This window comes from Eschscholzia californica, unplaced genomic scaffold (assembly GCF_041429995.1).
Source record: "Eschscholzia californica isolate CP2 unplaced genomic scaffold, dmEscCali1.0.p SCAF_3, whole genome shotgun sequence".
NCBI classification, from domain to species: Eukaryota; Viridiplantae; Streptophyta; class Magnoliopsida; order Ranunculales; family Papaveraceae; genus Eschscholzia; species Eschscholzia californica.
This window is the reverse complement of record NW_028238420.1, coordinates 61,552,277-61,579,110: the sequence shown is the minus strand read 5'-3', so window position 1 is coordinate 61,579,110 and position 26,834 is coordinate 61,552,277. Positions and strand designations below refer to the sequence as shown.

The 26,834-nt window shown below is 36.4% G+C and overlaps 4 protein-coding genes across 14 annotated transcripts; 2 read left to right on the top strand and 2 right to left on the bottom strand.

The window, feature by feature from the left end:
• The first annotated feature begins 866 nt into the window (after positions 1-866).
• On the top strand, positions 867-5,710 carry LOC147552865 (spermine synthase-like). Of its 4 annotated transcripts, none has more exons than XM_086667340.1 (11): positions 867-926; positions 2,145-2,316; positions 2,424-2,465; positions 3,162-3,238; positions 3,361-3,483; positions 3,568-3,672; positions 3,761-3,833; positions 3,938-4,009; positions 4,360-4,555; positions 4,707-4,836; positions 5,476-5,710. In XM_086667340.1, exons 2-11 carry the CDS (start codon positions 2,172-2,174, stop codon positions 5,572-5,574), a joined length of 1,062 nt encoding a protein of 353 aa, XP_086523466.1. In that variant the 5' UTR covers positions 867-926; positions 2,145-2,171; the 3' UTR covers positions 5,575-5,710. The 4 variants fall into 4 exon arrangements, with proteins under 4 accessions (XP_086523466.1, XP_086523465.1, XP_086523468.1 ...); XM_086667339.1 differs by lacking the exon at positions 867-926 and adding an exon at positions 1,156-1,500; XM_086667342.1 differs by lacking the exon at positions 867-926 and adding an exon at positions 1,711-1,757.
• LOC147552864 (endoglucanase 6-like) lies at positions 5,653-10,561 on the bottom strand. 8 transcript variants are annotated; one of them, XM_086667336.1, is made up of 11 exons: positions 10,185-10,561; positions 9,972-10,030; positions 9,544-9,649; positions 9,218-9,430; positions 8,843-9,043; positions 7,985-8,074; positions 7,738-7,902; positions 7,169-7,456; positions 6,739-7,087; positions 6,507-6,647; positions 5,653-6,298 (listed from the first exon to the last, which is right to left on the bottom strand). In XM_086667336.1, the coding sequence occupies exons 4-11, from the start codon at positions 9,371-9,373 to the stop codon at positions 6,003-6,005; spliced, it is 1,686 nt and encodes a 561-aa protein (XP_086523462.1). In that variant the 5' UTR covers positions 9,374-9,430; positions 9,544-9,649; positions 9,972-10,030; positions 10,185-10,561; the 3' UTR covers positions 5,653-6,002. The 8 variants fall into 8 exon arrangements, with proteins under 8 accessions (XP_086523462.1, XP_086523461.1, XP_086523459.1 ...); XM_086667335.1 differs by having other exon boundaries at positions 6,507-6,650; positions 9,544-9,626; positions 10,185-10,277; XM_086667333.1 differs by lacking the exon at positions 10,185-10,561 and having other exon boundaries at positions 6,507-6,650; positions 9,544-9,747; positions 9,972-10,106.
• Positions 10,562-15,714: 5,153 nt separating this feature from the next.
• On the top strand, positions 15,715-19,647 carry LOC147552863 (P-loop containing nucleoside triphosphate hydrolases superfamily protein). Its single transcript, XM_086667330.1, has one exon. It carries the CDS (start codon positions 16,386-16,388, stop codon positions 19,557-19,559), a length of 3,174 nt encoding a protein of 1,057 aa, XP_086523456.1. The 5' UTR covers positions 15,715-16,385; the 3' UTR covers positions 19,560-19,647.
• Positions 19,648-20,155: 508 nt separating this feature from the next.
• LOC147552862 (cyclic nucleotide-gated ion channel 1-like) lies at positions 20,156-25,836 on the bottom strand. The gene is made up of 8 exons (XM_086667343.1): positions 25,530-25,836; positions 25,001-25,154; positions 23,934-24,515; positions 23,439-23,641; positions 22,674-22,962; positions 22,471-22,582; positions 21,259-21,495; positions 20,156-21,030 (listed from the first exon to the last, which is right to left on the bottom strand). Exons 2-8 carry the CDS (start codon positions 25,027-25,029, stop codon positions 20,329-20,331), a joined length of 2,154 nt encoding a protein of 717 aa, XP_086523469.1. The 5' UTR covers positions 25,030-25,154; positions 25,530-25,836; the 3' UTR covers positions 20,156-20,328.
• Between the last annotated feature and the right edge of the window lie 998 nt (positions 25,837-26,834).

The following is a 26,834-nucleotide window of genomic DNA, read 5'->3' as shown; positions in this document are numbered from 1 at the left end:
TCCGAGCTATTAAAGAAAAATGCAAAAAACCAATGTACATCTAGGTTCTAATCTTTTATTGCTGGGCAGGAGAATGATGTAGTCATTTTATTTAGTTCTCACCTCTAATGCATATTCAAAAAGAAAAAAAAAACAACAACCCTCGTGAAGGTGGGTACCAAAATGATTGTGATTGGGACCTTATTTTTTGTAGATGTTTTTTTTATTAGACTTGACATATATGAAAAGACATGGAATTGTCATTACATACTGATCCAAAATTTTACTGATAAAACCGTGCAAGATTTAAAGTAGTCGGTGCCAAAATGACAATACTTCGCCTTATATAAAGACTACTTCTATATATTGTTTATATATTACAAATACGATTACTCTAGCTGAAAATTAAAGAAAAGACAAATACAATAACTAAGTTCTCACGGTTTTACAGCTGCTTTTTTCTTTTGGAACCATTTCCTAGTGTGAAACAGCAAGCTAGGAAAATCACATATTCCACTATAGTAGCTTGTTGAAATGGGAACAACCATGCCACCAATTATTTTCTTTCATCTCAACAGAAAAAGTTTCTTCATCAAAAAAAGAAAAAGAACAACAAAAGTTTTATCTTTGTACATTTTCCCTGTGGCCCATTAAAAGCTCTTCAATAATCTTTCTTCTTTCTCAACTTATAAGACAATGACATTTTTAGCTCAGCCACACACGTAACCATATAGCCATATGCCATACCTTACCCATCACACATTAATAAAATGTGCCTAAAACCCACCTATCTCTAGCGTGTTCAATGAGAAACGTGTCCAGATATCATAATGTTTCAAAAATATTTTGTCTATAAAAAATGTCTCACAATATCATAAAATGTCCAAATATCCTCCAAATCCCTATCCACCCGGATACTATCTCTGATAGAAACATCTCGAATAAGGGTACGTGAAAGAAAAGAAAACTAGTGAAACCTTTTTTCATAGGAAAATGGCGCCATGTCCGACACGAATCCCAACCGAATCCTGACGGAATGACTTGTCGAGCAATGATCTAGAGAAAGAGTGAAAAAATTTCTCTTTAAATCATGGCCCAACACGTCATCCTGTCGGGATACGTGCCGTGCATAGTATCATTCTCCTTATAGAACGCGAGGTATCGAATTTGAAAAATAATAACGGGAGGTCAATTTAGAACGTGGGTAGATTCAATTGGTTTAGAGGACGAGGCCGGCCATAGTTTGTATATGATAATGGGAAATCAACGGCCCCAATAGTAAACAATTTCGTCTCAGTATCAAAGATCATTCAAGTCCTTCTTGAAAGAAAATAGTATATTTACATATTTACCCTCGCCCGCTTCAAAAGCTCTTCGTTTTCCTTTTTCCCGCTACCCCGAGAAGACTTCCGTAACCATTAAAACCAAGCAATCTCTCTCTCTCTCTCTCTCTCTCTAAAATCTGATCGAACTGGAATCAATTCTGAATTCAAAGAAGATCTTGTTTCTGCCTCTGTGACTGTAATCATCTCTCTTTCTCTCTCTCTCTCTAAGACGAAGATGCCCGAAATTAATAACGATCCTTGTGAATATAGTAAATGAAAGTGAAACTATTCGATCACTGTGATTTTTTCTGATAAATTGCTTTTAACTTTTGATTGGGTTAACAAATTATTAGTACTGAAACGAAATTGTTGTTTCTCTTATTGTTATTGTGATTAGACAGGAAACGTGTTTATCTACTTCCTTCGCTTAGTTAGGTTTAAGTGATAATCGAGGTACTGGTTTGTTAAAAAAAAAAATTGAACCTTTTCTTCTTCTCTGAGGGTTTTTTTGAAACCTCTTCTTTGAGGGTTTTGATGGGATTTAATATGAAAATTTTGTAGTAGTAATTTAGTAAAGTTATGTTTATTAAATTTGGATTTCTTTCCTAGTTAAAATGTGATTTTCTTTCTTTTCCTGACTAAAATCTCTTAAGTCACCAGTTTCTAAAAAAAATTGTTTACAAATTTGAAGATTCTTTCTCTGAAATCTATCTAGAACGATCATAAATCTAATGCTAAAAACCCTAGAGATGAAAATTTGAAGTTTTTTTTCCCTTTAGTTGTATTATTATTATAGATACTACTAGTACTAGTTGATATAAAGTCTTTCTTTTACTTTAGGAAAAGAAAAGAAAGAAAGCGAAGAAGATGGATGTGAATAGAACAAGCAAAAGCTGTACAGAGAAACCAATTCCTTCTTGTTGCATGAAAGCAAGATCTTCAATAGCAGATGCTGATGTAAAGTGCCATGAAACAGTGGTTGCTGGGTGGTTCTCAGAAATTACTGATTCAAGTAATATTCTAAGATTTCTTTCATTTTTTTTAACTTTATTGCTGGTAAAGTTATGTTTGTTTAGGATTTTATATTGTTGGATAATTTCATCTTGTTTACTATTACAGGTGGAGTTCGTAATGTTTATTATAACAACCCTATGTGGCCAGGTAAGCTTCTCTTTGATGAATTTCCACTTCTGTATTTTATTCAGTTATCGTAAGCTGGTACATACACCGAAATCCAAGCGGTGATTGTGTTTTGTTTTTGTATCTTTTGTGAGGATATTGTGTGATTTTAGCTCTATGTCTTAGTCCTTCCTATCCTGTACGGGTTACTATGGGTATGGGAGTGGGTCAAATTACCAAGCCGAACACGCCTTTGTTGTCCTTCGAAGCTTATGAGTTCCGTCTTTAGGAAATTCCCTGACAAATCCCAATTAACGAACATGTGAGCATACCTGTTGTCTTAAAGGCTCTCATTTATGTTTAAGGGAGTTGATATTCACTAACCGACTTACGGATTTACATCGCCAAAAATATAGCTATATATATATATATATATATATGTGGAAGTTTAGCCTTCTTAATAATATGGCGTGGTTCATAGTTCGCTCTTTGGCTCTTGGTGAGAAGAGTATTAACTTGCAGAGTTTGAATGAAACCAGTAAGAAATACCTCCCTTGCTTCTCTTTATGAAACAGGTTAGAGATGTGATAACAATTCTTTTTTTTTTCTCTCTTTTTGGGGCGTTCGATTCATTTTTCATGGTTCCTATTAAATTCAAACTGTTATTTTCGTCTCTGGATAGTTCCATCATTTTAACGTGGATTCCATTTTAAATTACTTGTATTTTCGTGTTTGTAGGGGAAGCCCATTCGATAAAGGTTGAAAAGATCTTATTCAAGGAAAAATCTGAGTACCAAGAGATATTAGTATTTGAGGTCATATTTCTTTCATTCAGTATTTAATATTAATATATAATACCTGCTTTCTTCTCCTACAACTAATATCTCCGGTAATTATTTCAATCTTCTTTAAGTTGTTCTTTGCTTTCTGCCTGCAGTCATTGAAATATGGAAAAGTGCTTGTGCTTGATGGTATTGTTCAGTTGACAGAGAAAGATGAATGTGCCTATCAAGAGATGATAGCTCACCTTCCGCTTTGTTCTATTCCGTCCCCCAAAAACGTAATTTCTTTTCCATTGGTTTTTAGTAATATAACAATTAACGTTAGCTAAATTGTGGTTTCTAAATTTATATCTGAAATGTAGGTTCTGGTGATTGGTGGCGGCGATGGTGGCGTTCTGAGGGAAATCTCTCGCCATAAATCTGTAGAGCTAATTGATATCTGTGAGATAGACAAGATGGTTATAGATGTAATTTTGCTTTATATTCTCTTAATCCACTTTGTAAGTGTTTATGACATTATTTCTTTCTTAGTGATTGTATTTGTTGCTATTGTAGGTGAGCAAGAAGTTCTTTCCAGATTTAGCCATTGGTTTTGAGGATCCTCGTGTCCATCTCCACGTTGGTGATGGTATGATTTAACGCATACAATGTCTATAGTTATTAACATTTTCACGACAGCTTAGATTTACTAGTTGGTTTGTCACTCCTTTAATACTGACTTCACTTGAACAGGTGCAGAGTTTTTACGAATTTCAGCTAAAGGGAAGTACGACGCAGTTATTGTGGATTCATCTGATCCTGTTGGTAGGTTGAAATTCCTCTGTTCTAATTGAATTTCCTTTTATAGCCTATTTGCTCAAGTATAACAACAAAATGACTCATTTTAAACGAGGGGGCTTCCGAAATTTCTTTCTGAGGTAGTTTGGTTATCACGAAAACTACATATATCATAAGTCGAATTTTCATGCTTCGTCAAGTAGCTATTTCATCGAGCTAAAGGTGTGCAGGAAAAAAAACGTGTGTTAAAAGCTTAGCAGCTTTTCTCACCCAGAACCCAAAATCTCTCTCTCTCTCTCTCTTTATATATATATATATATATATATATATAACATTGTATAATTTTGCGTTTTTTAATCCAACCACTATTCATGTAGGACCTGCACAAGAACTAGTAGAGAGACCATTTTTTGAGGCAGCTGCAAGGGCATTAAGACCAGGTGGTGTTCTTTGTAACATGGCCGAAAGTATGTGGCTTCATACTCATCTTATTCAAGATATGATCTCTGTTTGCCGTGAGACATTCAAAGGTTCTGTTCACTATGCTTGGACTAGTGTTCCTACATACCCAAGGTAAATCAACCAATCAACTACTCACACACATTACAAAATGATCATCCATAACTTCTGTTATATCTTCGGTGTTTGTAAATGCACTTTTATGTAAATAGAATTATCAGTAATTGAAAATGTGTTAAATTTTGTTGTTATTTTATGACAACAGTGGCGTGATTGGGTTTCTGGTATGCTCAACTGATGGACCAGCAGTTGATTTCTTACACCCTGTGAATCCAATTGAGAAGGTAGAAGGTGCAGTCAAATTCCAAAGGGAACTCAGGTTCTACAACTCAGAGGTACATCTTTTCTTCTCTATACTAAAACCAAATTAAACGTACTTTCTTTCATATGGGTACAAAACAATAGCCCAAACTGTCCAAACCAAACTAGACTAAACCAAACCAAACCAAACCAAACCTTCCCAGTTCGATTTCTGCTCGAAATCTTGAACAATTTAGAACTGATCAAACCTAACCGACTAACCATATGTGATATTATCACCAAAAAGTATGTATACTGATCGGACTTTCTTTCATCGGGTAGGAAACAATGGGACGAACTGTCCAAGGCAAACCAGACTTAATATACTGGCTCAGTTTGGGTTCGGCTCGAATATTTCAGACCTGTTGGAATGTAGCTGACTAATCCTACGTGATGTTATAATATTATCATCACAAAATAGTGTGAATATACTACAAGCTCGCTATATGGTGGACCCTAAGGGCATCTGTCAAGACCAACCAAACCAAGACACCCAAACCCAACCTAACCCCCAGTTATAGTCTTGCTCGACTTGCTTCTGCTTGAGCCGAAATTGGTCGGCAAGTAAGATGCTCATCCTGACATTTGTCTATTGTCATATCAAGTGGTCGAATATCTTAAACGATGATAATAATAAGAAACTGATAAGTTGTCGCACTATATTTATTGAACAGATGCATACTGCAGCCTTTGCCATCCCATCATTTATGAGAAGGGAGGTGAGCATGCTTGGAAATTTTCAGAAATCATCTCAGAGAATCTGTGTTTCATGATATATTGTAGCTTATTAATCTGCATAATTGAACATCTTATAATAAACTTATAATTTAGCGGAAAATTTAAGACTTGGGTGATGTAAATATTAATACTCTTTACCTTTTTATGCCATATATTGAGGATTTCCTTCCAGTCTTACTCGTTTATATTGAGTTAATCAGAGTAACTAATCTCAAACATAGAAAGAACATCGAAAATGAATAACACAACTAAATTAGGAGAAGAATAGAGAAACATAATTTGGTTTGACAAGTTGTAGAGCTTACAACCTCATCAGTAAAAGCACCAAACCTCTCTTTATGTCACTCTCGACTTCTCAATCTTGTATAGCTGCACAACTTCTAACCTAAACCCGTAGAAAGAGAAAGTTAACGAAATTGGAGTAACTACTTTCTTCTCATATTTGAGGTTGATCTTTTTCGGTTCACGCCAAGTTATAACTAGAGACTGAGACATCAGCTTGAGAACTTGATTGGATGTACACGAACTCGAGGCTTTTACCAGCAGATAAAGAGCTAAGCCATGGTGGAAATGTGTAGGAACTGCCCGATTTTGTGACTCCCCATATAGGACCATAGAGTTTTGTTATGGAAAGTTGAAGATCTTTGAGTGTTTTCCTAGAATTATTAGTCACCATCGTGGAATATCTGTAGTATGTCTTCCCTTTGAAGTCCCATGAATGTGTTGCCTTTTCTGTGACGATTATCGGCGAAGAATTAACTGCACAACAGAAAGTCATTTGTTACTCAATTAACTGATATACAAAATTCAACTAAATAAAGTGTTCTTTGAATTTGGATGTTATTCGTATGTTTTATCGAAGATCCTAAATTCGAAGCTAGAGTAATATGACACTATTTTCTCCTTTATCGTTCGATTAAACTCATCATGAGCCTAGATTATCTTAGTATGATGTATGATAGATTACCTGGGAAAGGAGTCCGTTTTCGTTCTGGGACTGGAGTCGGTTTTTCTGGTGAGGCAGGAGTTTGTTTTCTTGCTGGGGTTGGAGTCGATTTTTCTGGTGAGGGAGTATGTTTCTCATCGATCCTTTGAGGTGCTGAAGCAACTACTTGAACACAAAATCATATTATTAGTACCAAGTAACAAAGAAAACCCCAAAAAAAAGTATAACGAGAAGCCAAGTAAGGTGAGTTTACCTGGTAGAAGTTGTTTATATCCACCATGACCACCATTAAGTCTAGCTAGCACACCAACTAGAGGAGCACTATTGTATGTAGCGGGCTCCGTTTGCTCGTAATTTTCTCGTTCGTCGACAAAATCATCGTAAGCATCAGGTCCACCAACAATTGCCCCAGTAAGAACATTCGGGTCACTTTCCCTACGAGTATACCATGTAGCATAACCTCCTCGACAAGTAACAAATGATTTATCGACTTTATAAGAAACGATTGAAGAACCTCGATGGTGAACTTGTTGTGGGTAATTTACTCCATACCCAACCATATAACTCGTGGCTCTAGGGTTATCTCCAAGTATATAGTCCACCTAAAATGAAAGATTGTCATGAAGGAGATTCACTTGATGGTCTAACAGATCTTTAGTTCAAGTATATTACTAATGAATTACCTGAGACTTGGCGAAATCAAAAAGCTCGGATGGAGAAGCATTGCCCGATGAACACTCGACGCTTTTTTTACCAGTCGCGACAAGATAATCAGAGTATACAGTAAGTAGAAAAGCGGAGCTCGTTACAAATTGTAGATTGTTCCATCGTTGTCTATAGAGAAGGCCTCCTGGCGATCTCTGAACATTTCGACTACCCTTTCCAAGGCAAGCACACATGAAATACTCTGCTTTCTTTTGGAGTTTTTCGAAAACGGGTAAGTTGTTTTTCACTTTACCTTCAAAGAGAAACTGCAGACAAACAAAACAAGTACGTAAGCTAAGTTACAAGTTCAACATTTCGAAAATTCATTTCTGAAACTCAAACAAAATGGAGTCAAATTATCAAAAAAAACCCATTTATGTTTCTTTCTTTTCGCTTGTTTCCTAGCTCTTGGGATGCTTTCTCAGTACTTGCTCGGCATTTTTCCACAATGGGCAATGTCAGCGTAGAAATGGGCTGGCATAGCCCATTTACGTGGCATGGCCCAATCTAAACTAATCCAATTTGAAAGAGACTCAAAAATTTGTACCTTAGTAGCGAGAGTTTGGGTACCAGCATACTTAACATCCCAACCGAACTGAGTCATAGACCAACCGGTTCCACCGAAAGCATCGGCATTATTGCCCAAGTAGTTCAGGTAGTATTCGTCTTCGGTTGCCTGAAACAACCAAGCGGCTGACCATAACAACTCATCCTGCAAAATCGAATCATGATATAAATCAGGTTTACATTTATTCGTTAGTTGAAGAGGGAAAGAAAAAGACTATTTTACTTACTGCATAACCGCTGTAAGACTGATAGTATTTTCTAGCTATCGGAATACTACTGTCATATTTTCCTCTGTATTTGTCAGCAAAGTCGAAGAGCTGAAAAGAAAAGATACCATTATTTAAAATCATCTCTTTGATTGTTATTTTATCCATTCACCTTGCACAAAGTCATAATACTCTAATGGGCCTGCTGATGGGTAAATAACTAAACTGTAACCGGGCCTACTTAAGGCCCAAGCCTCCTTTCATCAGACGCAGTAGGCACAACGATATGGGCCAGGCCCAATAACTAAGCCCACAAAATCGGCACCGTCACGTATCTCCACGTGGGTTACGACAGATATTTCCTACTCTTAACTGAAGTCAAAAGAATAGGTCAGATCTAGAGATAGAATATAAGATCAAGGGTTGAGATTGACCAGTTATGACATATGAGTGAGATCATTAAATGAACCCCCCATTAAAATGTCCCAAGATACCCGCCGTTATAATCTCTCCTCACTGACGTGAAGCCTAATAATTAACGCCGTTACCGCTAGAAGCGCACGTTAGACAACATCTAACATAAACTGTCAGCCTGACACACATTAAAACTAGTAGAAGTGGTAATGTCAAATTTGCTAAATATTATGAAGAGATATTATTTAATAAATATATTCAAATTCAAATATTACTACTATAAGAATTTGATTTGCATTATGATTTTAAAATGTCACTCCAATTTTTTTTTTCTTTTACGATTTTAAAATTATGTAGTTTAAATTCAGATCATCAAATCAATTTTCAGAGCTAAAGTACTACTACTAATTTGCAACATAAATGTATAACTAATAATTAGAACGTAAGTAGTGAAGAGAGTTAAACCTGTTTAGCGTGGGTAACTAGCACGTTAGAGTAAGAAGGATTAGTATGACGAAATACGATAGAAGATGCAGCCATTGCAGCTGCAGTCTCACCAGCAAGGTCTGAACCAGGATTGTTCTTATCTATTTTATAAGCTCTACGATCAGTTGTCATATCTTCTGGTCGTTGCCAACAATAATGATCTGTAGTTCCATCTCCAACCTGCATCAAACAATCAATTACCATCAATATATAACTAATTTTATTGTGTTCAATTTGAATGGATATGTAGACCCCTAATTTTAACTTGTTATTAAAATGATTAGAACAAAATAAACATTATTATTATATTAGAAGTAAACTTTGATGAAGAAGAAGAAGAAGAAGAAAGCAAACCTCTCCATAAAGAACATAGGGTTCAGGGTGAGCTTTAATGAAGTAATCAGTACCCCATTTAACAGCATCTAGGGCATTTTCAAGCTCACCACTTTCAGCCAATTGTTTCCCATACTCAATTATACCCCATGCCTTCATTGTTATTGTGAATGCCATTGGTAGCCCAAATTTCACATTGTCTCCAGCATCATGGTACCCTCCTACTAAATCCACCTAAACAAATTCAATCACCCATTCCATTGGGTTAGAGAGAGAAAATGACATCTATAGAGAAAGAGAAATAATCACATCTAGCTAGAGAGAGAGAGAGAGAAAAAAAAGATTACCCCACTAGCTTTACCATCATTTAAACCAGAATCACCCCTCCATTTAACTCTTTGATTAGAAGGAAGATAACCAGACCTTTGAGCTTCAAAAAATAATAAGCTCTTACTAAGAGCTTCACCATAATTATGACCAGCTGAGGCCAATGGAACCAAAAGAATCAATACATGCATAAACAAAGAGGCCATGAAAATGGGTTTTTGAAGCTTTTCCATTATAACCCAAACAAAAAATCAAAGAACAAATTAGAATTAGTACAAAAAGACCAACTCTTTTTGCAAAATTAATTGATTTTTTTTTTTTTTGTAATGTTGGTGTGGTTTATCAGAGAAACTTCTGAATAAACCCACCAAACAAACAAAAGGATTGCAGTTGTAGAGAGAGAAAGTGTGTGTGTGAGAGATGATGTTAGGAGTTTTAAGGCACTCACTATATATGGACTTATGGGAGTAAGAAGGCAACTCAGAAGAGATCTGATACTTGGCAGCTCTTTCAAACCAAAACAAAATAATAATTAATTAATCATTTGTTTCAATTTCTTTTAGAACCTAAAAACCGTTACAAGTGGAAGCATATGCATGTGGAAGGATGTTTTTTATTTTTGAAAAATAATAGAAGATGCTACAAAAATAGAACTAGATACCTAAATATGAATCAGCTGTTGATCGAGAGTGGAAAAATCAATCACAGTGGAGAGAGTCGATTCGAAAATAAAGTAGACTTTGTTTAAGCCTCTTCTAACATTGATTTCTTTTCTTTACCTAAAGAGACGGATATATAAAGCATACTTAACACGTTTGTTGTTCAGATTTGTACATCTAGTTCTAATTCGTCCCGTTTGCCAAGTGACCTATCCCAAAAGAAAATTTATCCATTTAGATGAAAATTTAGGTGTAAAACCAATAGTTTCACAAAAATGTGAGAATTAACTACGATGTTTCAATTTATGATACAACATGTAACAAACAATTAGCTCTGAATCTACTGCAACCTGATTACCATTGTAGACACATTTGCAACGAAAAAAAAAAACTACAGATACATGGATAATTTGTACCAAGATTATTATTGTTAAGTACAAAACACCACAAACACATATAGACCATCCATTTACCGAAAAAACCTAGGACCTCTAAAAAAAAGTATGAAAGAGATGGAAACCATTCTATACCTTTTGTCACTTTATTATCTTTGTTCTTTGAATTATATTCAGCAATTCGAACAAACACTTACTTAAAATGCAAGATTAGAAACTCATTATCTTATCAAGATATAGTACTGCTTGAGAATATTAGGGGGGGGGGGGGGGGGGGGGGGGGAGGGAAGAATAAAAAGGAGTGGACAAGACATTGACCCATCTGGTATGCATTTGTGCATGATTCCTTCAAGACAATGACATTGAGTGCATCTCCGACCCCACAAAATTGGAAAGCTCTATACTATGATCATCTCTAATTGAATCACAAATTGGAAGGATTATATGATGTATTAACCTTATTTTTTATGGCAAGTGCTTTGGGAAAGCTAAATAGTTTCCGGGATATGAAGACGTGGTAAAAAATTGGTCAATTTTGTTTGACAATTTTATTTAGGGGGAAAGCACAATACTTCTCCACCTCACCTCTCTCTCTCTCCACCTCACCCTTCGCCGGAGTTTCTAGAGAGAGAGAGAGAGTGCAAATTTTTTTTTTTTTGTGTTCTTGGTCGCCGGCCGAAAATTTTTCCGGCCGGCGACCTAATCGGAGAAGAGAAAGAGGTGAGGTGGAGAGAGAGTGAGGTGAGGTGGAGATAGAGTGAGGTGAGGTGGAGTGTTTTTTTTATTTCCCCTTAAAATTTATTTCCCCGGAAAATTTCTAAAATTATACATATTCCCTTTAAAATTTCACACCCCGGAAACTATTTAGCTTTCCCCAGAGCGTTGGCCTTTTTTATTTGGTCCGCAATTTTCATAAAATACCAATTACTTGATGAACCGAACGATAACATTGGTTAACAAGTGCTTTTTATGCAAAAAGTTGAAGGAAACGGACCATATACTCATTTCCCTTTCATCAAATTCCCTTTCATTAAAGAGGCCTAAAGTCCAACAACAAAGAGGCCTACAACCCGATAAATTACTACATTATTTATAGCCTAAATTACATAGGATAAATCTTGATGGAAAACTGCTTCCACCGAGACTCGATCCCACGACTTCATGGACTTAAGAGGAGTGTCCAACCGTTACCCCAAAGAGTGGTGGACCCGAGAACAAAATATTGTAGCTATTACATAAATGTACAATTTGTAGTTTATACTTTCTAACCGTTCGTTCAGGGAAAGCTTCTGAGAAGTGTTAATCACTCTTGACCACCTAAAAGCGTCCATAAACGACACGGCATTTGTATTTGTTTTGCTTTCAAAAATAAAAATAAACTTTAAAAAACAACATAAAGTAATAATAATAATAATAATAATAATAATAATAATAATAATAATAATAATACCAATGTGTCAAGCCTGTTATTTCCTTGTATGCTCATGGGTCTTGATTGTGTTCTTAGATTGTTCTTTTTTATTTGTTTAATTATTGTGGTATGAGTTGTGGGCTTTGATTTGTTAGCTTCAATGCCAATTGAAAGAGAGGGGAAAGAGGGATTAAGTTGACAGCCAAATGTCAGGGAGGAATTTATATCACAAAATATATTTCTTCACATGCATGGATCTATCTATTAATTTTTTGCCCCCAAATATCTACAATTATTTCTTTATTATTCTTCATTTTTCTTTATTATTTTAGAAACTATTTACCATTATTTAAATATTTAATGTGGTGAAAACAATTGAATTAAATCACCACGGTTCAAAATTAATGATCATATTTAGGTCAATTTGATTGATCAACAATGTAAGAATAGCGAATCTTAACCTAAACTCGTTTAATTCTTTTTTTTTTTTACAATTAGTAATAAATTAAAGTTTGTTTTATTGAGCTAAGTTAATAGCAAAATCGTCTTGTAGATCAAAATTATTTTTTGATTAAAAATAGATATATATTATCTAAAGCGTCAAGAAACAATAAATATTAGAATTTCATAAAAATGATATTTCTATTACTCTCATACAACAAGTATCAAGATGGAATATTTTATAGAAAAAATGATTTGACATGACATATATATATTGAGCAGATTTTTAGTATTATGAAATCTAGAGCACAACCAATTTTCGAGGATATATAATAAAATAAATCACTCCCATGTTTTATTTCTGACAGTTATGATTCACATTTTTAGTGAGATCGGGTAACCCGAAAAAACTCACCCGTTAAGCCTAGAAACCCACCGACAAAAACGGGTTTGGAAGTTGGAGTAATAAGTCAAACCGGCAACAGCCCGCCATCACCGTAAACTCTGGTTCCGACTGCGCAGAGATGTTGCAATGCCAGCCATCACGGGTTGCCCGACCCTAGTAAAATTCAAAAATAATTATTTAGAAATTATTTAAGGGATCTTGCACTTTCATCGAATTTATGGGAAGGTCTCAAGTTCTTTGGAATATTCATCGGTTTTTGTGTTAGAGCAAGAGAAGTTTATGACATGATTATTTACTATATAGTATACATTGACATTTGACGATTTTATAATCGTGAAATTTATTAGATCGTTAAGCGTTCAAGGAGAGTTATTTATATTATTAGTAAGTTTGTAGATATCTAACTAAATATCAATTGGTAACGAGGAAAGGTGACCTATATAATGTTTAAACGAGTACGCAACTTTGTTTTGTCAACTTGAGACTACTCTCACTGTCTCACATGTCCAGTCCCCTGTGTCTATTTTTTGAACATAGCATGTGCTTTTTTTTTGTCGGGTTACCTAAACCACGCCTCCGACAATTGAAAATTTGAACCCACTATTGATCAAGCATAGTCGTAGCTCTTATTAAGTTTGTGAGCATCCAAATTGAAAGTAATGATCAGTTGATGTATGGGACTGTCACAATCGGAGTCCTATAAGTACTTCGTTAGAGGTTATAGCTGCCGGGAATTGGGCTGTTCAAACTGGGCCCATTATGGTTTGGGTTATCTGGGCCTCTGGATTCGTCTAGGTTTAGCTAGTGGCTGGGTTTGTAAGCGTTGAGACTGCCATGAACCACACCCAATTTATTACGGGCCTTGGTCTTGGGTTTGCTGGTTGATCTCCCTAGTTTTAATGCTACTGAAACAACAAAGAATGTGCTATGAGCACACACAGAAAGAAGTGAAGTCCACCCAAAATAAGATCAGTATTTACTCGCCCGCAACTAGTGTATCCATTTTGTAAAAAAGAAAAAGAAAAGAGAAGTTTTCAATAGGAAATAAAGGCGAACGGCAAGCGGCATACAAGAACCTGTTGACGTCGCGTTCTTTTCTCCTCTCTTTCTCTCTCTCCCACTCAAATTTTCTTCTTCTCGCTCGATTTGTCTCTCCCCGTCTCCCACCCTCTTTGCATCTGTCTTCCATTTCGGGAGTGTTTGATTTCTTTCCATTTACAAATGATACCACTTAGTGACTGATAATCACTTGCTAATTGAAATATCATATGTTTTTCACCATGTATAAGCAGTATGTAATTTTATAAGCGTTATAAAAAACGGATAATCGTCTATTTTTACGTAGATACAGTAAATTTTATAAAGAGATAGGAGAGAAGACATGGAATATGGGAAAAGAAAGGAAGATGGACTCTCTCTCTCTTTCGATCTACATCTCTTTCTACGTCTTTTATGACTCGTTGGTTTTCTCTTATTCGATCTCACTTTGTCTTTCACTAATGAATAATTGCCGACATATGAAACTGTTTCTCCAGTTCCTTAGACATATTCTTCTTCAATAGTGGGTTTAACAAAGGCTTGGTCGAAATCTTTGGACTAGGGTGTCAACGGGTCGGTTCCGGTTCAGATATTTAACTATCCAGAACCGGAACCTATAAATTGTAGCGGTTTCGGTTCTTGACGGTACCGGTACCTCAATCAAAGGATCCAGAACCGGAACCTTTAAAATTCTCGGGTACCCAACGGGTATCGGGCACCAATTGGGTATTCACAAGAGTATACCAAATATTTCTTAAAGTAGAAGAATTTGCATGAATCTAGTGAAAAGAAATACAATAAACGACATAAATCCTTAAATAAGCAAATCTCCCGGGTATAATAGTTGATGAGTATAGGAGATTAGAGATTAGGGGAATCAAGAAAGAAGAAATTAACCTTTATGTTATATTAACTCACTCACCTTTATATTTTATAAACTAGCTTTCAACCAAGAAAATGGAGATTTGAGAAATTTCACAACTTGGTGAGAAAACCCTGACGTACAAGAATACTATATAATCTAGGGTAGTTTTTCGTATTATCTCGGGTACCCATTATCCGTCGGGTTCCCGACGGATATACCCGATAAAGACCCGTCTCGTAATATGGTCTCATTTAAGACCCGCTTTCTTTAATGGATCTAAATTCTATATCCAAAACCTACCCATTAAGACTCGGGGTCTCGGTTCGATTCTCGAGTAAACGAGTACCCATTGCCACCCCTACTTTGGACCAAGTCAAAGAAGGATGAGGTGTGGATTTGTAAAAACTGCACTGCCCTATATAACTTCCCTAAGCTAGCAATAATAAGTGACAGATTTGCAGCTAAAAACTTTAGTGGAGTAGTCAAACCTGAAATTATAAGTAAATGAAGAGAGGGAGAGTTATGCACCAGAAGACAGGTTGCTTTCCCTAAGCTCTGAGTTCTTTCTTGTGACATCTCTCTCTTCTCTAAGTCCTGTGTGGACTCATTACCCCAATATTTGAAAAACTATAAACTATACACACCAATACAAACACACAATACACCACAATATCCATAGATGCCATAAAACCCCAAAATGATATGAAAACTTATAGAATAAAGTACAAAAGTAGATCTAAGTCTATACTAAATTGATATCAACCGTCGATTGAGAGAGAAAAAAAAAATCGATAGAGAAACTTTGTAAAAAAAACAAGAACTGTTAATTTCGTTTAGATCTATAATAGACTTTCAATTTAACATTTTTAAACCCTATTGATGACACATACACATAAATCTCTAGTACTCCATAATTTTGCATTCTATAAAATTTTATTGTATATTTGAATGTTAGTTTATTACTCCAATTGATGAAGAAACAAAAAGAAAGCCAAAGCATTCCCTATTCCCAAGTATATCAGATAGATAGAGAGAGAAAATCATAAACTATTTGTATTAGTATAAAGCTCAAGTCTTTCCATGGCTAATGACCCTTCTCCTCTTTCAAGACATTGTTTTGCTTTTTTATATACTACTACTTTTTATATAGTAATTCAAATCCTTACAGATCAATACCATGCATTTTAGATTCCCTTTTCCTACAGCTTGTTCTTGGCTGTGTAGAGAGAGAAACAGAGGAGAGAGAAACAGAGGAGAGAGCTAATCTTAATTAGATGGGCCTAAGTGACAATTAGAGTTAACAAGAGGAGTAAGAAAAAGGTTCATAATTGTGGGTCTTTTTTTCTTTCTCTTTCCCCTTTTCAGTTCCCCCCTTTTTACTTGGTCCGATAATAGAACAGATTCTGATTCCTGTTTCCTTTTACCGTTTTCTGTTTGATTTATAATCTCATTTCTATCTCTCTTTAGATAACGAAAAGATTGATCTTTTTTACATTAATGAGAAATGGGTATTTGCTAATAATGAAAATCTAATCAAATTTCATAATGGGTATCTGCTATTTCTTCTTTATGTTTCCTGATCTGATATTACTACTTAAATCCCCAAAATGAAACTAAGATAGATTCTTCTTCTCCAAGCTTTCATTAATGGATTCATCATCAAGTGTATCAGTAGTATCTGAAACTTGTGATGAGAGAGATGGGTATTCTTCAGCAACAACTATTAAGCCTCTAACCATTAAGACATCATCAACTACAACAACTAGTCCAAGTAGTAGTAGTAATAGTAGCAGAAGTGACATTGTTGTTCTTGAAGCTGGTAAGAGATCTGATTCCCCTCTTCTTCCTCCTTCACATTTATTACTTTGCCCAAGTTTCAAGAGCTCTATTGATTCTTCTCCTTATAACTCTCCTTCTCTTGTCTCTCCTCCTTCCTCTGCTTTTGTTTCTGCCCTTCAATCTCCTTACATTTCTCCAAGGTTGGTTCTCCCAAACAACAACAACCACCACCCAAAATCACCACCACCACTACCTCCTCCTTCCTCCACCACCTCTTCCTTCCCACCACCACCACCACAAAAACAGGAACAAAAACAACAATATCTAGTGACCCACAACCTATCTCCTTCCCCACCAGTTTCCTATTGTGGGTCACTTTCAGATGACATACCTAGTACTTCCTATACCCCTCCACCTGAAAGATATGATTTTCTTGAAAACCCAACTACTGATGAAGAAAAACTCAAATTAGTCACTTGTCTTCCTGATTCAAATCTTCCTCCTAGAATCTCATTCTCTTTTCCTAGAATTTCCTTTGCCAAAGGTGGGTCTGTTTCTCCTTCTTCAAATAACACTAAACTTAGAAGTTGTGATGTTTATATTGGATTTCATGGTCAAAACCCTAATCTCCTAAGATTTTGCAAATGGCTTAAATCTGAACTTGAACATTTGGGTATAGCTTGTTTTGTTGCTGATAGAGCTAAGTATTCAGATAATCAAAGTCATGAGATTGCTGATAGAATAATTTGTTCTGCTACTTTTGGTGTTGTAGTTGTTACAAGTTACAGTTTTCTTAATCCATACAGTATTGAAGAGATTAGGTTCTTCTCTCAGAAGAAGAACATTATCCCTATCTTGTTTGACACAGACCAGACTGAGATTACTAGTCTTTTAAATCACAATTCAGATGAAAAGGATTGGAAAGAAGCTATTGATGGGTTAGTGAAGTTCGAGGAATTCAAGTTGGAATGCAATGAAAGTAACTGGAGGAGTTGTGTATCTAGAGCATCTGGGATTTTAAGAGCAAAGTTGGGTAGGAGTAGTGATGCCGAAAGAGAGGTAGAAGGTCTTGATGAATTACCATTTCGGAGGAACCGATTCTTCGTAGGAAGAGATAAGGAGCTAATGGAGATCGAGACTACATTTTTCGGAAGTTGTGGGGATTGTTTTTACCACCAACAACAACAAGATTGTTCGAAGCCAATGGCGGTGGGAAAAGGAGGACTAGATGGTATTTCAGAGGGCTTATTAGCGGACGAAGAGAGTGATAGTGTTGGAAGTAGAGGAGGTGGATATATTAGTATGGAGATGAAGAATCCCAAAGAGCCTACTTTAGAGGCTTGGATTGAACCTGTTATTCGAAGAAGCACATCGAAGAGACCAAAGAACAAGAAGTCAAGGAGTGGGAAGAGTTTTAGTAGTGTGGTGGCTATAAGTGGAGTATCGGGTATGGGGAAGACGGAGTTGGCATTGGAATTTGCGTATAGATATCGTCAAAGATACAAGATGGTTTTGTGGGTAGGTGGAGAAGCTAGGTATTTCAGACAGAACATATTAAACCTATCAATCAATTTGGGATTGGATGTGAGTACTGAGGCGGAGAAGGAAAGAGGAAGAATTAGAAGCTTTGAGGAGCAAGAGTTTGAAGCTTTTCAGAGAGTTAAGAGAGAGATTTTTCGTGATATGCCATACTTGTTAATTATCGATAATCTTGAGACGGAGAAGGAATGGTGGGAAGGTAAAGATTTACATGATTTGATTCCTAGAAACACAGGGGCATCCCATGTGATCATCACCACTAGACTTCCAAACATTATGAATTTAGACTTATTGAATCTCCCACCCTTGTCCTTGTCTGATGCTACTGTTTTGATTAGAGGAAAGATAAAAGATTATCCGACCGAGGAGTTGGAAATTCTCAAAACCATTGAAGAAAGGCTGGGCCGGTCGAGCTTTGGGTTGTGGGTTGTTGGGTCAATGCTCTGTGAGCTTGACATATCCCCCTCTGCGCTATATGAAGCCGTGAACCTAGTCCCCTTTGATGATCAAAATTCCGCGAGTTCTCCACAGGGAGCAGGAGAGGAACAGTTTTTCAAGAACAATCCTTTTCTGGTAAGAGTTCTGAGGTTTTGCTTTACTATCTTGGAACAAAGTAGAGGGAGAAGAAACCTATTAGCTTCTAGGATGCTTCTTGCAGGTGCTTGGTTTGCTCCTGCACCTATTTCAGTGAATGTTTTGTCCGTTACAGCTAAGAAGATACCTGCAAAAAGAAAACAGTTCGGCATATGGACCAAATGCCTGAAACTGGCTCGGTGCTGTTGTTCCACTTGCTGTTCAGCCCAAATCAGAAAGACCCAAGTTGATTCGGCTCTTCTTCTAGTAAAACTAGGCCTAGCGAAAAGAACTACAAAACGACCAGGCTGTTGGATTCAGTTCCACCCCATCACACAATCATTTGCGAAACTAAAAGGAGGTTTCTCGTCCGCCAAGGCCACAGTCGAATGTGTGAGGCAGATGGGCCATCCTGTGGTGAACCTGGACCATCTATGGGCTTCTGCATTTCTAGTATTCGGGTTCAAGTCCGAACCCCCACTAGTCCAATTGAAAGCCAATGATATGGTTATATTTATCAAGAACACGGCTCTCCCTCTCGCTTTACAAGCTTTCATGATGTTTTCAAGGTGTAACTCGGCGTTGGAGCTTCTAAAAGTTTGCACAAACGTACTCGAGGAGGTCGAGAAGTCGTTTGCTTCACAAGTACAAGATTGGTGTCATGGTTCTCTATGTTGGAAGAAGAAGAAGAAATTAGATTGTAATCAGAAGGTGGATGAATATGTATGGCAAGATGTGATGCTATTGAAGGCAATATTGCTTGAAACTAGGTCAAAATTGTTATTGAGAGGAGGTCATTTTGACAGTGGTGAAGAGTTATGTAGAACTTGTATTAGTATTAGGACAGTGATGCTTGGCCATAACCATGCCCAGACATTGGCAGCTCAGGAAACACTAGCTAAGCTTGTGAGGATGAGGAGTAGAATATGAGACTCAAAGCTCCACTCACTCATTTGACTCACTTTGTAGAGAGGAAATCTGATCATTTGAATATCAATGTACTCATATTTGTTTTTGATGACATTTGCCACCATTCTGTTTATTGCTCTTAACTTGGTTGGTGATCTTGAGAAGTCTATCTATTAAGGTTTTGGCTGAAGTGAAATTCTATACTTCTAACTCATTGAGTTCGAGTTACTTACTCAGGTGGTAATCGATACGGCAGGCTACACGATACAAATTACTAACATCCAGTATGAAAAAGTGAACATTGATTTTGTGGTGTAGAAGAGCCAAGAACCCATTCGCTGTTTTCAAGTTCAGAGACGTAACTAGTTAGGGTTTCGAGGCGAGTAATTCAAAACTCAATTTCATTGTTATTCTTCTCAAATGGGAATGAAACTCAATTTAATGGTGCATTTGTTTGCTAAATTTTAGATGCAATATACAATTTTAAGTTCCATTCAAGTAGTGGATTTCTAGATTCAGTACTCACAAAACAAGACAAGAGATAAAAGATCCATATAATTAAACATATTGAAAAAAATAGAAAGGTGAAGTAATCAATGAAAGAACACAGCAAAGTATGACCTCACAAACCCACATACTATACAGATAATTTTAGTACAGATTACAACAAACTCGATCAAACTTAGTTATTTTTTTTTTTTGGATTCTTGAGCTTTCTTGCTTCAATCTTTACATATATTAATGCCAAAACCAGAAATCACTTGGGAGAAGATATGTTGTTATTACTTCACTAATCATCTTCAGCAGTAAAATCAGGTTCAGCTGGCTTCTGAAGCATTAATGGAGGTAATCTATCTGCTACCCTTGCTTTTCGCGCTAACTTGTTTCGACGGAGAGCACGTAAAGCATTAGCGGCGAAACGAGAAGCATAAATGGTTGCACCAAGGCTCGGTGAGCTTCCACTCCCCTTAGCCAATGCATCTTGCAATCTATTCTCTTCTTCTCGAAGATTATCCTCCAGTTTTCTCTTACAGTGCCGACGCCACGCTGCTTGTATAAAACAAGCTGCCCAAGTTCTCCATTGCTGCGAGTAGAACCTAAAAGTGTGTCGGAGTTGCTTACTATGAAGACGCCGAAATTGGGAAGCTACAAACTTTAAGTCGTCTGCTACTAGAGCAAACCCTTCGACTTCTGTCAGAGCTCGAACAGTTCGAGTTGAGATGGGGAGGTTGGAAGAAGTATGAGGATCAAGAGCCCAAGTTAGTAACTCTTCTCCACAGAAATCACCACCTTTAAGATATTCGGAGTTGAAGAAGCCGGTTCTTCCACCATTGGTGGTGACAGTCAATAGATTTCCTCGCATTATGAAGATCATTTCATCGACAGGGTCACCCTCCCGGACGATGTAGCTTTCCTTCGTATATAGAGCTGGCTTTAGACGATCACACATTGCATCCAATAGCTGCTCATCCATTTTCTCAAACATTGGCACCTATGATAGAAAAAAAGAAAATTAAGGGAGTGGAAAAATGGGCAACTTACGGGGTTCCTCTGCTTAGGTTGCATGGGAAGTTCAAAACTTTCATAAGATAAGACCAATTTTAGTTTTGATTTAAACCCAGTAACCTAATTTAAGAAGAATAAAAGACCGGAAAAAGTTTACCACCTGAACCTAAAATGGAAGAAAATCTTTTGAAACAAAAGAACAGTTAATACTCACTCTCATGAGTAGAGCCAAACACAGATGACGCTTAATGTCTCTTCTTAGGTCCTTCGGAAGGTTGCAGAGCAGATTCCCTTCGTCAACCCCTCTCGTCTCTTGCCATTTGTACTGTTCATACCGTCTAATCCGCTCCCTAAGGGTCTCAGGGAGCAAACGATGGGACATCCATTGCTCTGCGTCTCGCCGTTTTACTCTCATTTCTTCTAATCTTACAGTGTTGGACTGGAGATATGTCTGTAAAAGGTCAAACAAACAAAAAAAAACTTTAGCTCAAGAGAAGGAAAAATAGAAACACATGATGGTAATATGATATCATCAATGAACCTAGAAACAAGGACGAGCAACAAGAATTCGTGGAATTCCTTGGGATCTCTTATAGGCATTAAGTTAACAATGGCACAAGGTCGATTCTATTTGGTCAATAAGATTCAAAAAGTTTATTGGGCCCAGAGGATTCAAATTTGCAATATATAAATATATATGTATATACATTTTGGAGTCCGTTGTACATGGAAAGGAATACAGACCCGAGAACTAATAATTGCCCAGATCATTCCAGGCTTAAACTTTTAGGTTTTAGCTATAATAAGGAAGGACCAGTTTGTCGACATTCTGGTGCCATGGATATGGGAGGCAGAATACCTCCAAGTTTAACCTGGTGTCTTAACAGGATCCCAACAACTGACAATCTAAAAAGACTGGGTGGAACTTGGGTGGATCTGTGTAAAAAGGAAAAAGAATCGGTAAAGAAGATACGGAGCTTTTTTGTTAGTGCCACAAATGTAAATTGGGCTCGACCGAGAGATTTTGTCACCTGATATAGTCTCAGGGCCCCTTATAGTCTCAGGGCCCCTACCAACTCCGACACAACGAATAGACTTCGTATATGCTACCTCATACCATTTTGTGAGGCATTCCAAAAGGGAATTGAACCACCTTCAAAGGGGAAAAAAATTAATTTTGACAATTTACGTCTTTATGAGCTAAGAGGAAAAACTGGAATTTCGCTTCTCATTTGAGACTTCACATTTAAGTGAGAGGTACTACATCGACATCTAGTAACTACTCACTCGCAGCTATCCACATATTATATTATCAATACATCGTTCTTGTTCTCGTTGAAAAAAGTAGCTATGACATGAATGTCACTGGAAGACTGTGCAACCCATACAATAAGCATCGAATTATGACACAGAAATCGAGGCTAACCTGCATATTTCCAATAAGGAGGGCAAACAAGACCAAGCCAAAGATGGAAATTGAGACAGCGAAGACAATCTCCCATACGTAAGTACTTGTTTGAAGATTTTGACCAAGGGAGCTGTCAAAAACAATGCAACCACTTCACACATTAGATACAGAAGCAAAATAGTTGATTGTTTTGCAATTAGGTGCAAATTATATGCACAAACCTCAGACTTCGCAGACCCCACCATAAGCAATAAAATAATTTCTCCGGAAAATTTCTTGAATCCACCACACCAGATTGAAGAGCATCAAGGTATATTCCGAAATTAAATAGAGTAGTATTTGGATCTACGATGGGGCAAGAAACATTTAAAAATGAATTTCTGTCTGTTATGGTAGAATCTCCACAATATAGATCCGAGATATCACAACCGCTTGTGTTCTTGCAGGCCTTCCTCCAGCAAGTATCCGCCCTTTCGATCGAGAAGAGGTACCAGAGGGCTCCATATATCTAAACAGTACATTCATGGACCAATTATGAAAACGGGTCAGTAGAAAAAAGGAAAAAATTCCCAATTCTGTTGCTGCTTCTAGATGATGCAAAAGTGAGTTAGCTACATTATTTACAAGTTATGCTACATTATTTACAAGTTATGCAAGAAGATGAAGAGAGAGAGAGAGAGAGAGAGAGAGAGAGAGAGAGAGAGAGAGAGAGAGAGAGAGAGAGAGAGAGAGAGAGAGAGAGAGAGAGAGAGAGAGAGAGAGAGAGAGAGTGAGAGAGAGAGAGAGAGTAGAGAGAGAGAGAGAGAGAGAAGAGAGAGAGAGAGAGAGAGAGAGAGAGAGAGAGAGAGAGAGAGAGAGAGAGAGAGAGAAGAGAGAGAGAGAGAGAGAGAGAGAGAGAGGAGAGAGACGAGAGAGAAAGAGAGAGAGAGAGAGAGAGAGAGAGAGAGAGAGAGAGAGAGATCGATAGAGAGACTACGATCGATCAAGACTACTGACCAGCAGCAGAGAAGAGGTTGAAGCAGCACCAACCCAAGCTGTCTCGGTGATTATACCAGAAGTTCTAGTGACTTCTTTATATAGTGGATATATACGGATACATCTCGGGACATATTGGAGCAGGACAATGAACCGTAACAAGTTTTTCGTATTCAATGGTGCTGAGCCCCTCAGTTCGGGAACGATAACCAAATTGCCAACTGAAAAATTAAAAGTAAATCTTCAACTGCATAGCCAAAATAACCTCATAAAATACATGCTTGTGGTAACCACCAGCCAAATAACATAGTCGAAACTTCAGAGTGAAGGATTATAAACAGAAGAAATTCCATAAACTTCAATATCTAATCTATTGTTGAGAACTATAAAGAACTCGTAAAAGCTTCAAACTTGAAATTCCATAAACTTCAATATCTAATCTCTTGTTGAGAACTACAAAAGAACTCGTAAAAATTTCAAACTTGAGATTTACAGTTAAAAAAAATGTATATACCTGAGGGAGAGGAAGGACTGCAAGAATGTCAATTACGAAGTAGGATGACAAATATCGTTTGGCTATTAAAACAGGGTCTTCGACCAAAACACCCCTTCCAAATACACGAGAAGAAGGAGCAATAAAACCAGTACGAAATTGGAAGATAATATGAAGTAAATAAAAAATGTCAGTGAAAAAACGCAAAACACATGCTGTGGTTTCCAACTTCTTATCCACAGCAAGGCAATGCTTGTTATCGTCAATGACTGGGATATAAAAAAACAATGGATCCAGGGAGACTGCAAGTACACATGACAGTACAAATATCTTATTCCATTTCTGAAGGAATGGTCCTTGAGGATCAAGAACTCTCCTCACACATTTTGACTCTGCCGTTGCCAATTCACTCTGTTGCCCGAAGCTCACTGATTTTCTAAAACTTCTAAACCCTTCAGAGCTCCGTGCAAACGTTTTCCGAATCCTTTCTGAAACAGAATTGGATTTTGACCCAGAATCTCTTGAATAGAGTTCATCACTTTCTCCTAACCGTCTGTCGGTATTTATAGATGCCTCTGAACTCCAATCCTGAAACCTGACCAAAATCAAGACATGCATGAATGGCGTGACGGGTTGAGCATTAAACTATTGGAGTTCAAAGAAACTTCAACCATGAATTCAAGAAAGAAAAAGGATGCAATGAAAGATCAATGTTTACTTCAATCTCACATAGGCGTTAACGGGTTAAAACACCAAGAATAGTAGGGATGCTTAACTAACATAAGACAAATATGCTATTTACACATATAACATGGAAATCCACCTCTCTTAGCAGTTTCCTTCACTACAAATAGGGAGATGGAAACAAAACCCATTTTAGAAAACCTAGGTATATTTACCACTTCCAAGTTCAAAATATGGTTTTCCATATGATTGTTGGAACAGCTTAGCGTCTAATAGATTTCAGAAATTCAATATCCTATATAAATCAGCCATTGGCATAAGCTCGAAAAAAAAAAACTCAAGGATATATATTATCGAAATAGAAACGACTAAACAAGTAAGCATAAAGGTAAATACCTTACAAACTTCTCATCTCTGAAATTCATGATATTAGCTTATCTTTGATATAACACCCTAACTATTCCAAGAATGAACCTTTGGGAACCCTCAAATATGAGTAGGATGATGCCCCTTCATTTTACACTTTTGAACTACTTAACATTAAGAGGCCCTGAAAAAAAACAATTTTAGGTTAAAACTTCATCCTCAAAATAAAAGTAACAAAAACAAAATTGCCTCTATTCAGAATCATCAAATCCTAGAGATAGAAAGAGATTCAATTCTCAAGTTTCAATCTTTTTCGATCAAGTTAAAGAAATTTCCTTAAATCTGAAAAGAAATATCAAACTAAGCATAAAACTCACAAACTAATATCACCAAACTGAAAACTTTTCTTCCCCAAATCTGACCATATTCTAGTTAGTGTTTCTAATGAACTAAAAATCAAGAAATAACTGAAGAAATTCAAGTAGAACTAACAAAAAAGCAAATCAAGTAAGAAGAATCTCATGAAATCAGAAGTCAAATTTTGACAACCTAACTTTACCTGTATAGAGTATTAAAGATCTAACTAAAAAAGAGATCTTTTTTCTTTTCCCTTTTTCCGATTTGAGAGAAGGGTTTCTCGTGAAAGGAAGATGAATTATGTAAAAAAGAGAGTTCTGGGAAAGTTCTTCCGGAGTATCAAATATTTAGAGAGAGAAAGTAGAAAGAGTCACCATGAAAATACTTCACTGTAAACGATTGAGGAGGTTTGAGTTGTCTCGTGGGTGAAAGACTAATTTTAATTCTTGGCCGTAAGATCTAACCCGAGATAAGCATATGAAGATCTCGAAGAGTAAAGAGTCAAACTTGAAACAGTCTCCCTTATTTCCAAGTAAAAAAAAAAACAAGTCTAATTGTTGAAAAAGCTTTGAAAATGAATAGTGGAATTTATTTTATACTTATATATTTTTTGTTTTTGTTGAACTATTTTATACTTATATTATATATATGTTAAATTTGTTTCTTTTGTTGAAATACTCTAAATTTGTTGTATCAATAGAAATGTATGTTTTTTCATCAAAAAAAAAAAAAATAGAAATGTATTGGTATCAGAGCCATGATTGGTATCAGAGCCATGATAGCTTAAATCCGAATTAGAGGAGAATAATTGGTATCAGAGCCATCATAGTTTTTCCTTTTCAAGTTTTTAGTTTCTTCTCTGTCAAGCTCTGTAATAGTAGTTTGTAATTAAAGCTAGAAGATTAATAAAGCCGAAGTATTTTGAAGATTAAGTCTGGTTTCTGCTCTCCCATCTTTGTAAGTTTTCTCTTTATCGGTATTTTGAAGATTAAGTCTGGTTTCTGCTCATCTTTGTAAGTTTTCTCTTTATCTCTTATGTTAAACGATCCTTCTGAATAATTGGTATCAGAGCCATGTTAGCTTAAATCCGAATTAGAGGAGAATATGTAGATATAGACTAAATCCGAATTATGATAGTTAGAAATTTCCTTTTAGAAATTTGTACTTAAAAATAATTTATTATAATCCTTGAATTATGGTACGTCACCCAAGTCGCGTATGGGTTTAGATCCGTTGTTGCCGGGTAGGCGTTGAGGATCGTTTGATACCCTTTAAACCGTTGACAGACGTGTAATTTAATGATTATATATAAATATTTTTAAGAATATAATTTTAAAGGAAATTACTAAAAATCATAATCTGCTATTTATGCTATGTCTATATGATTTCCTCTAATTTAATTCAATGAATCAATTGGATTCTCGAGACTTAACTGAAAGTTCTATAAAGAACTCCGTAATTGAAGAGTTTGACCAAACTAAACAATTAAATCAATGGACCATACCCG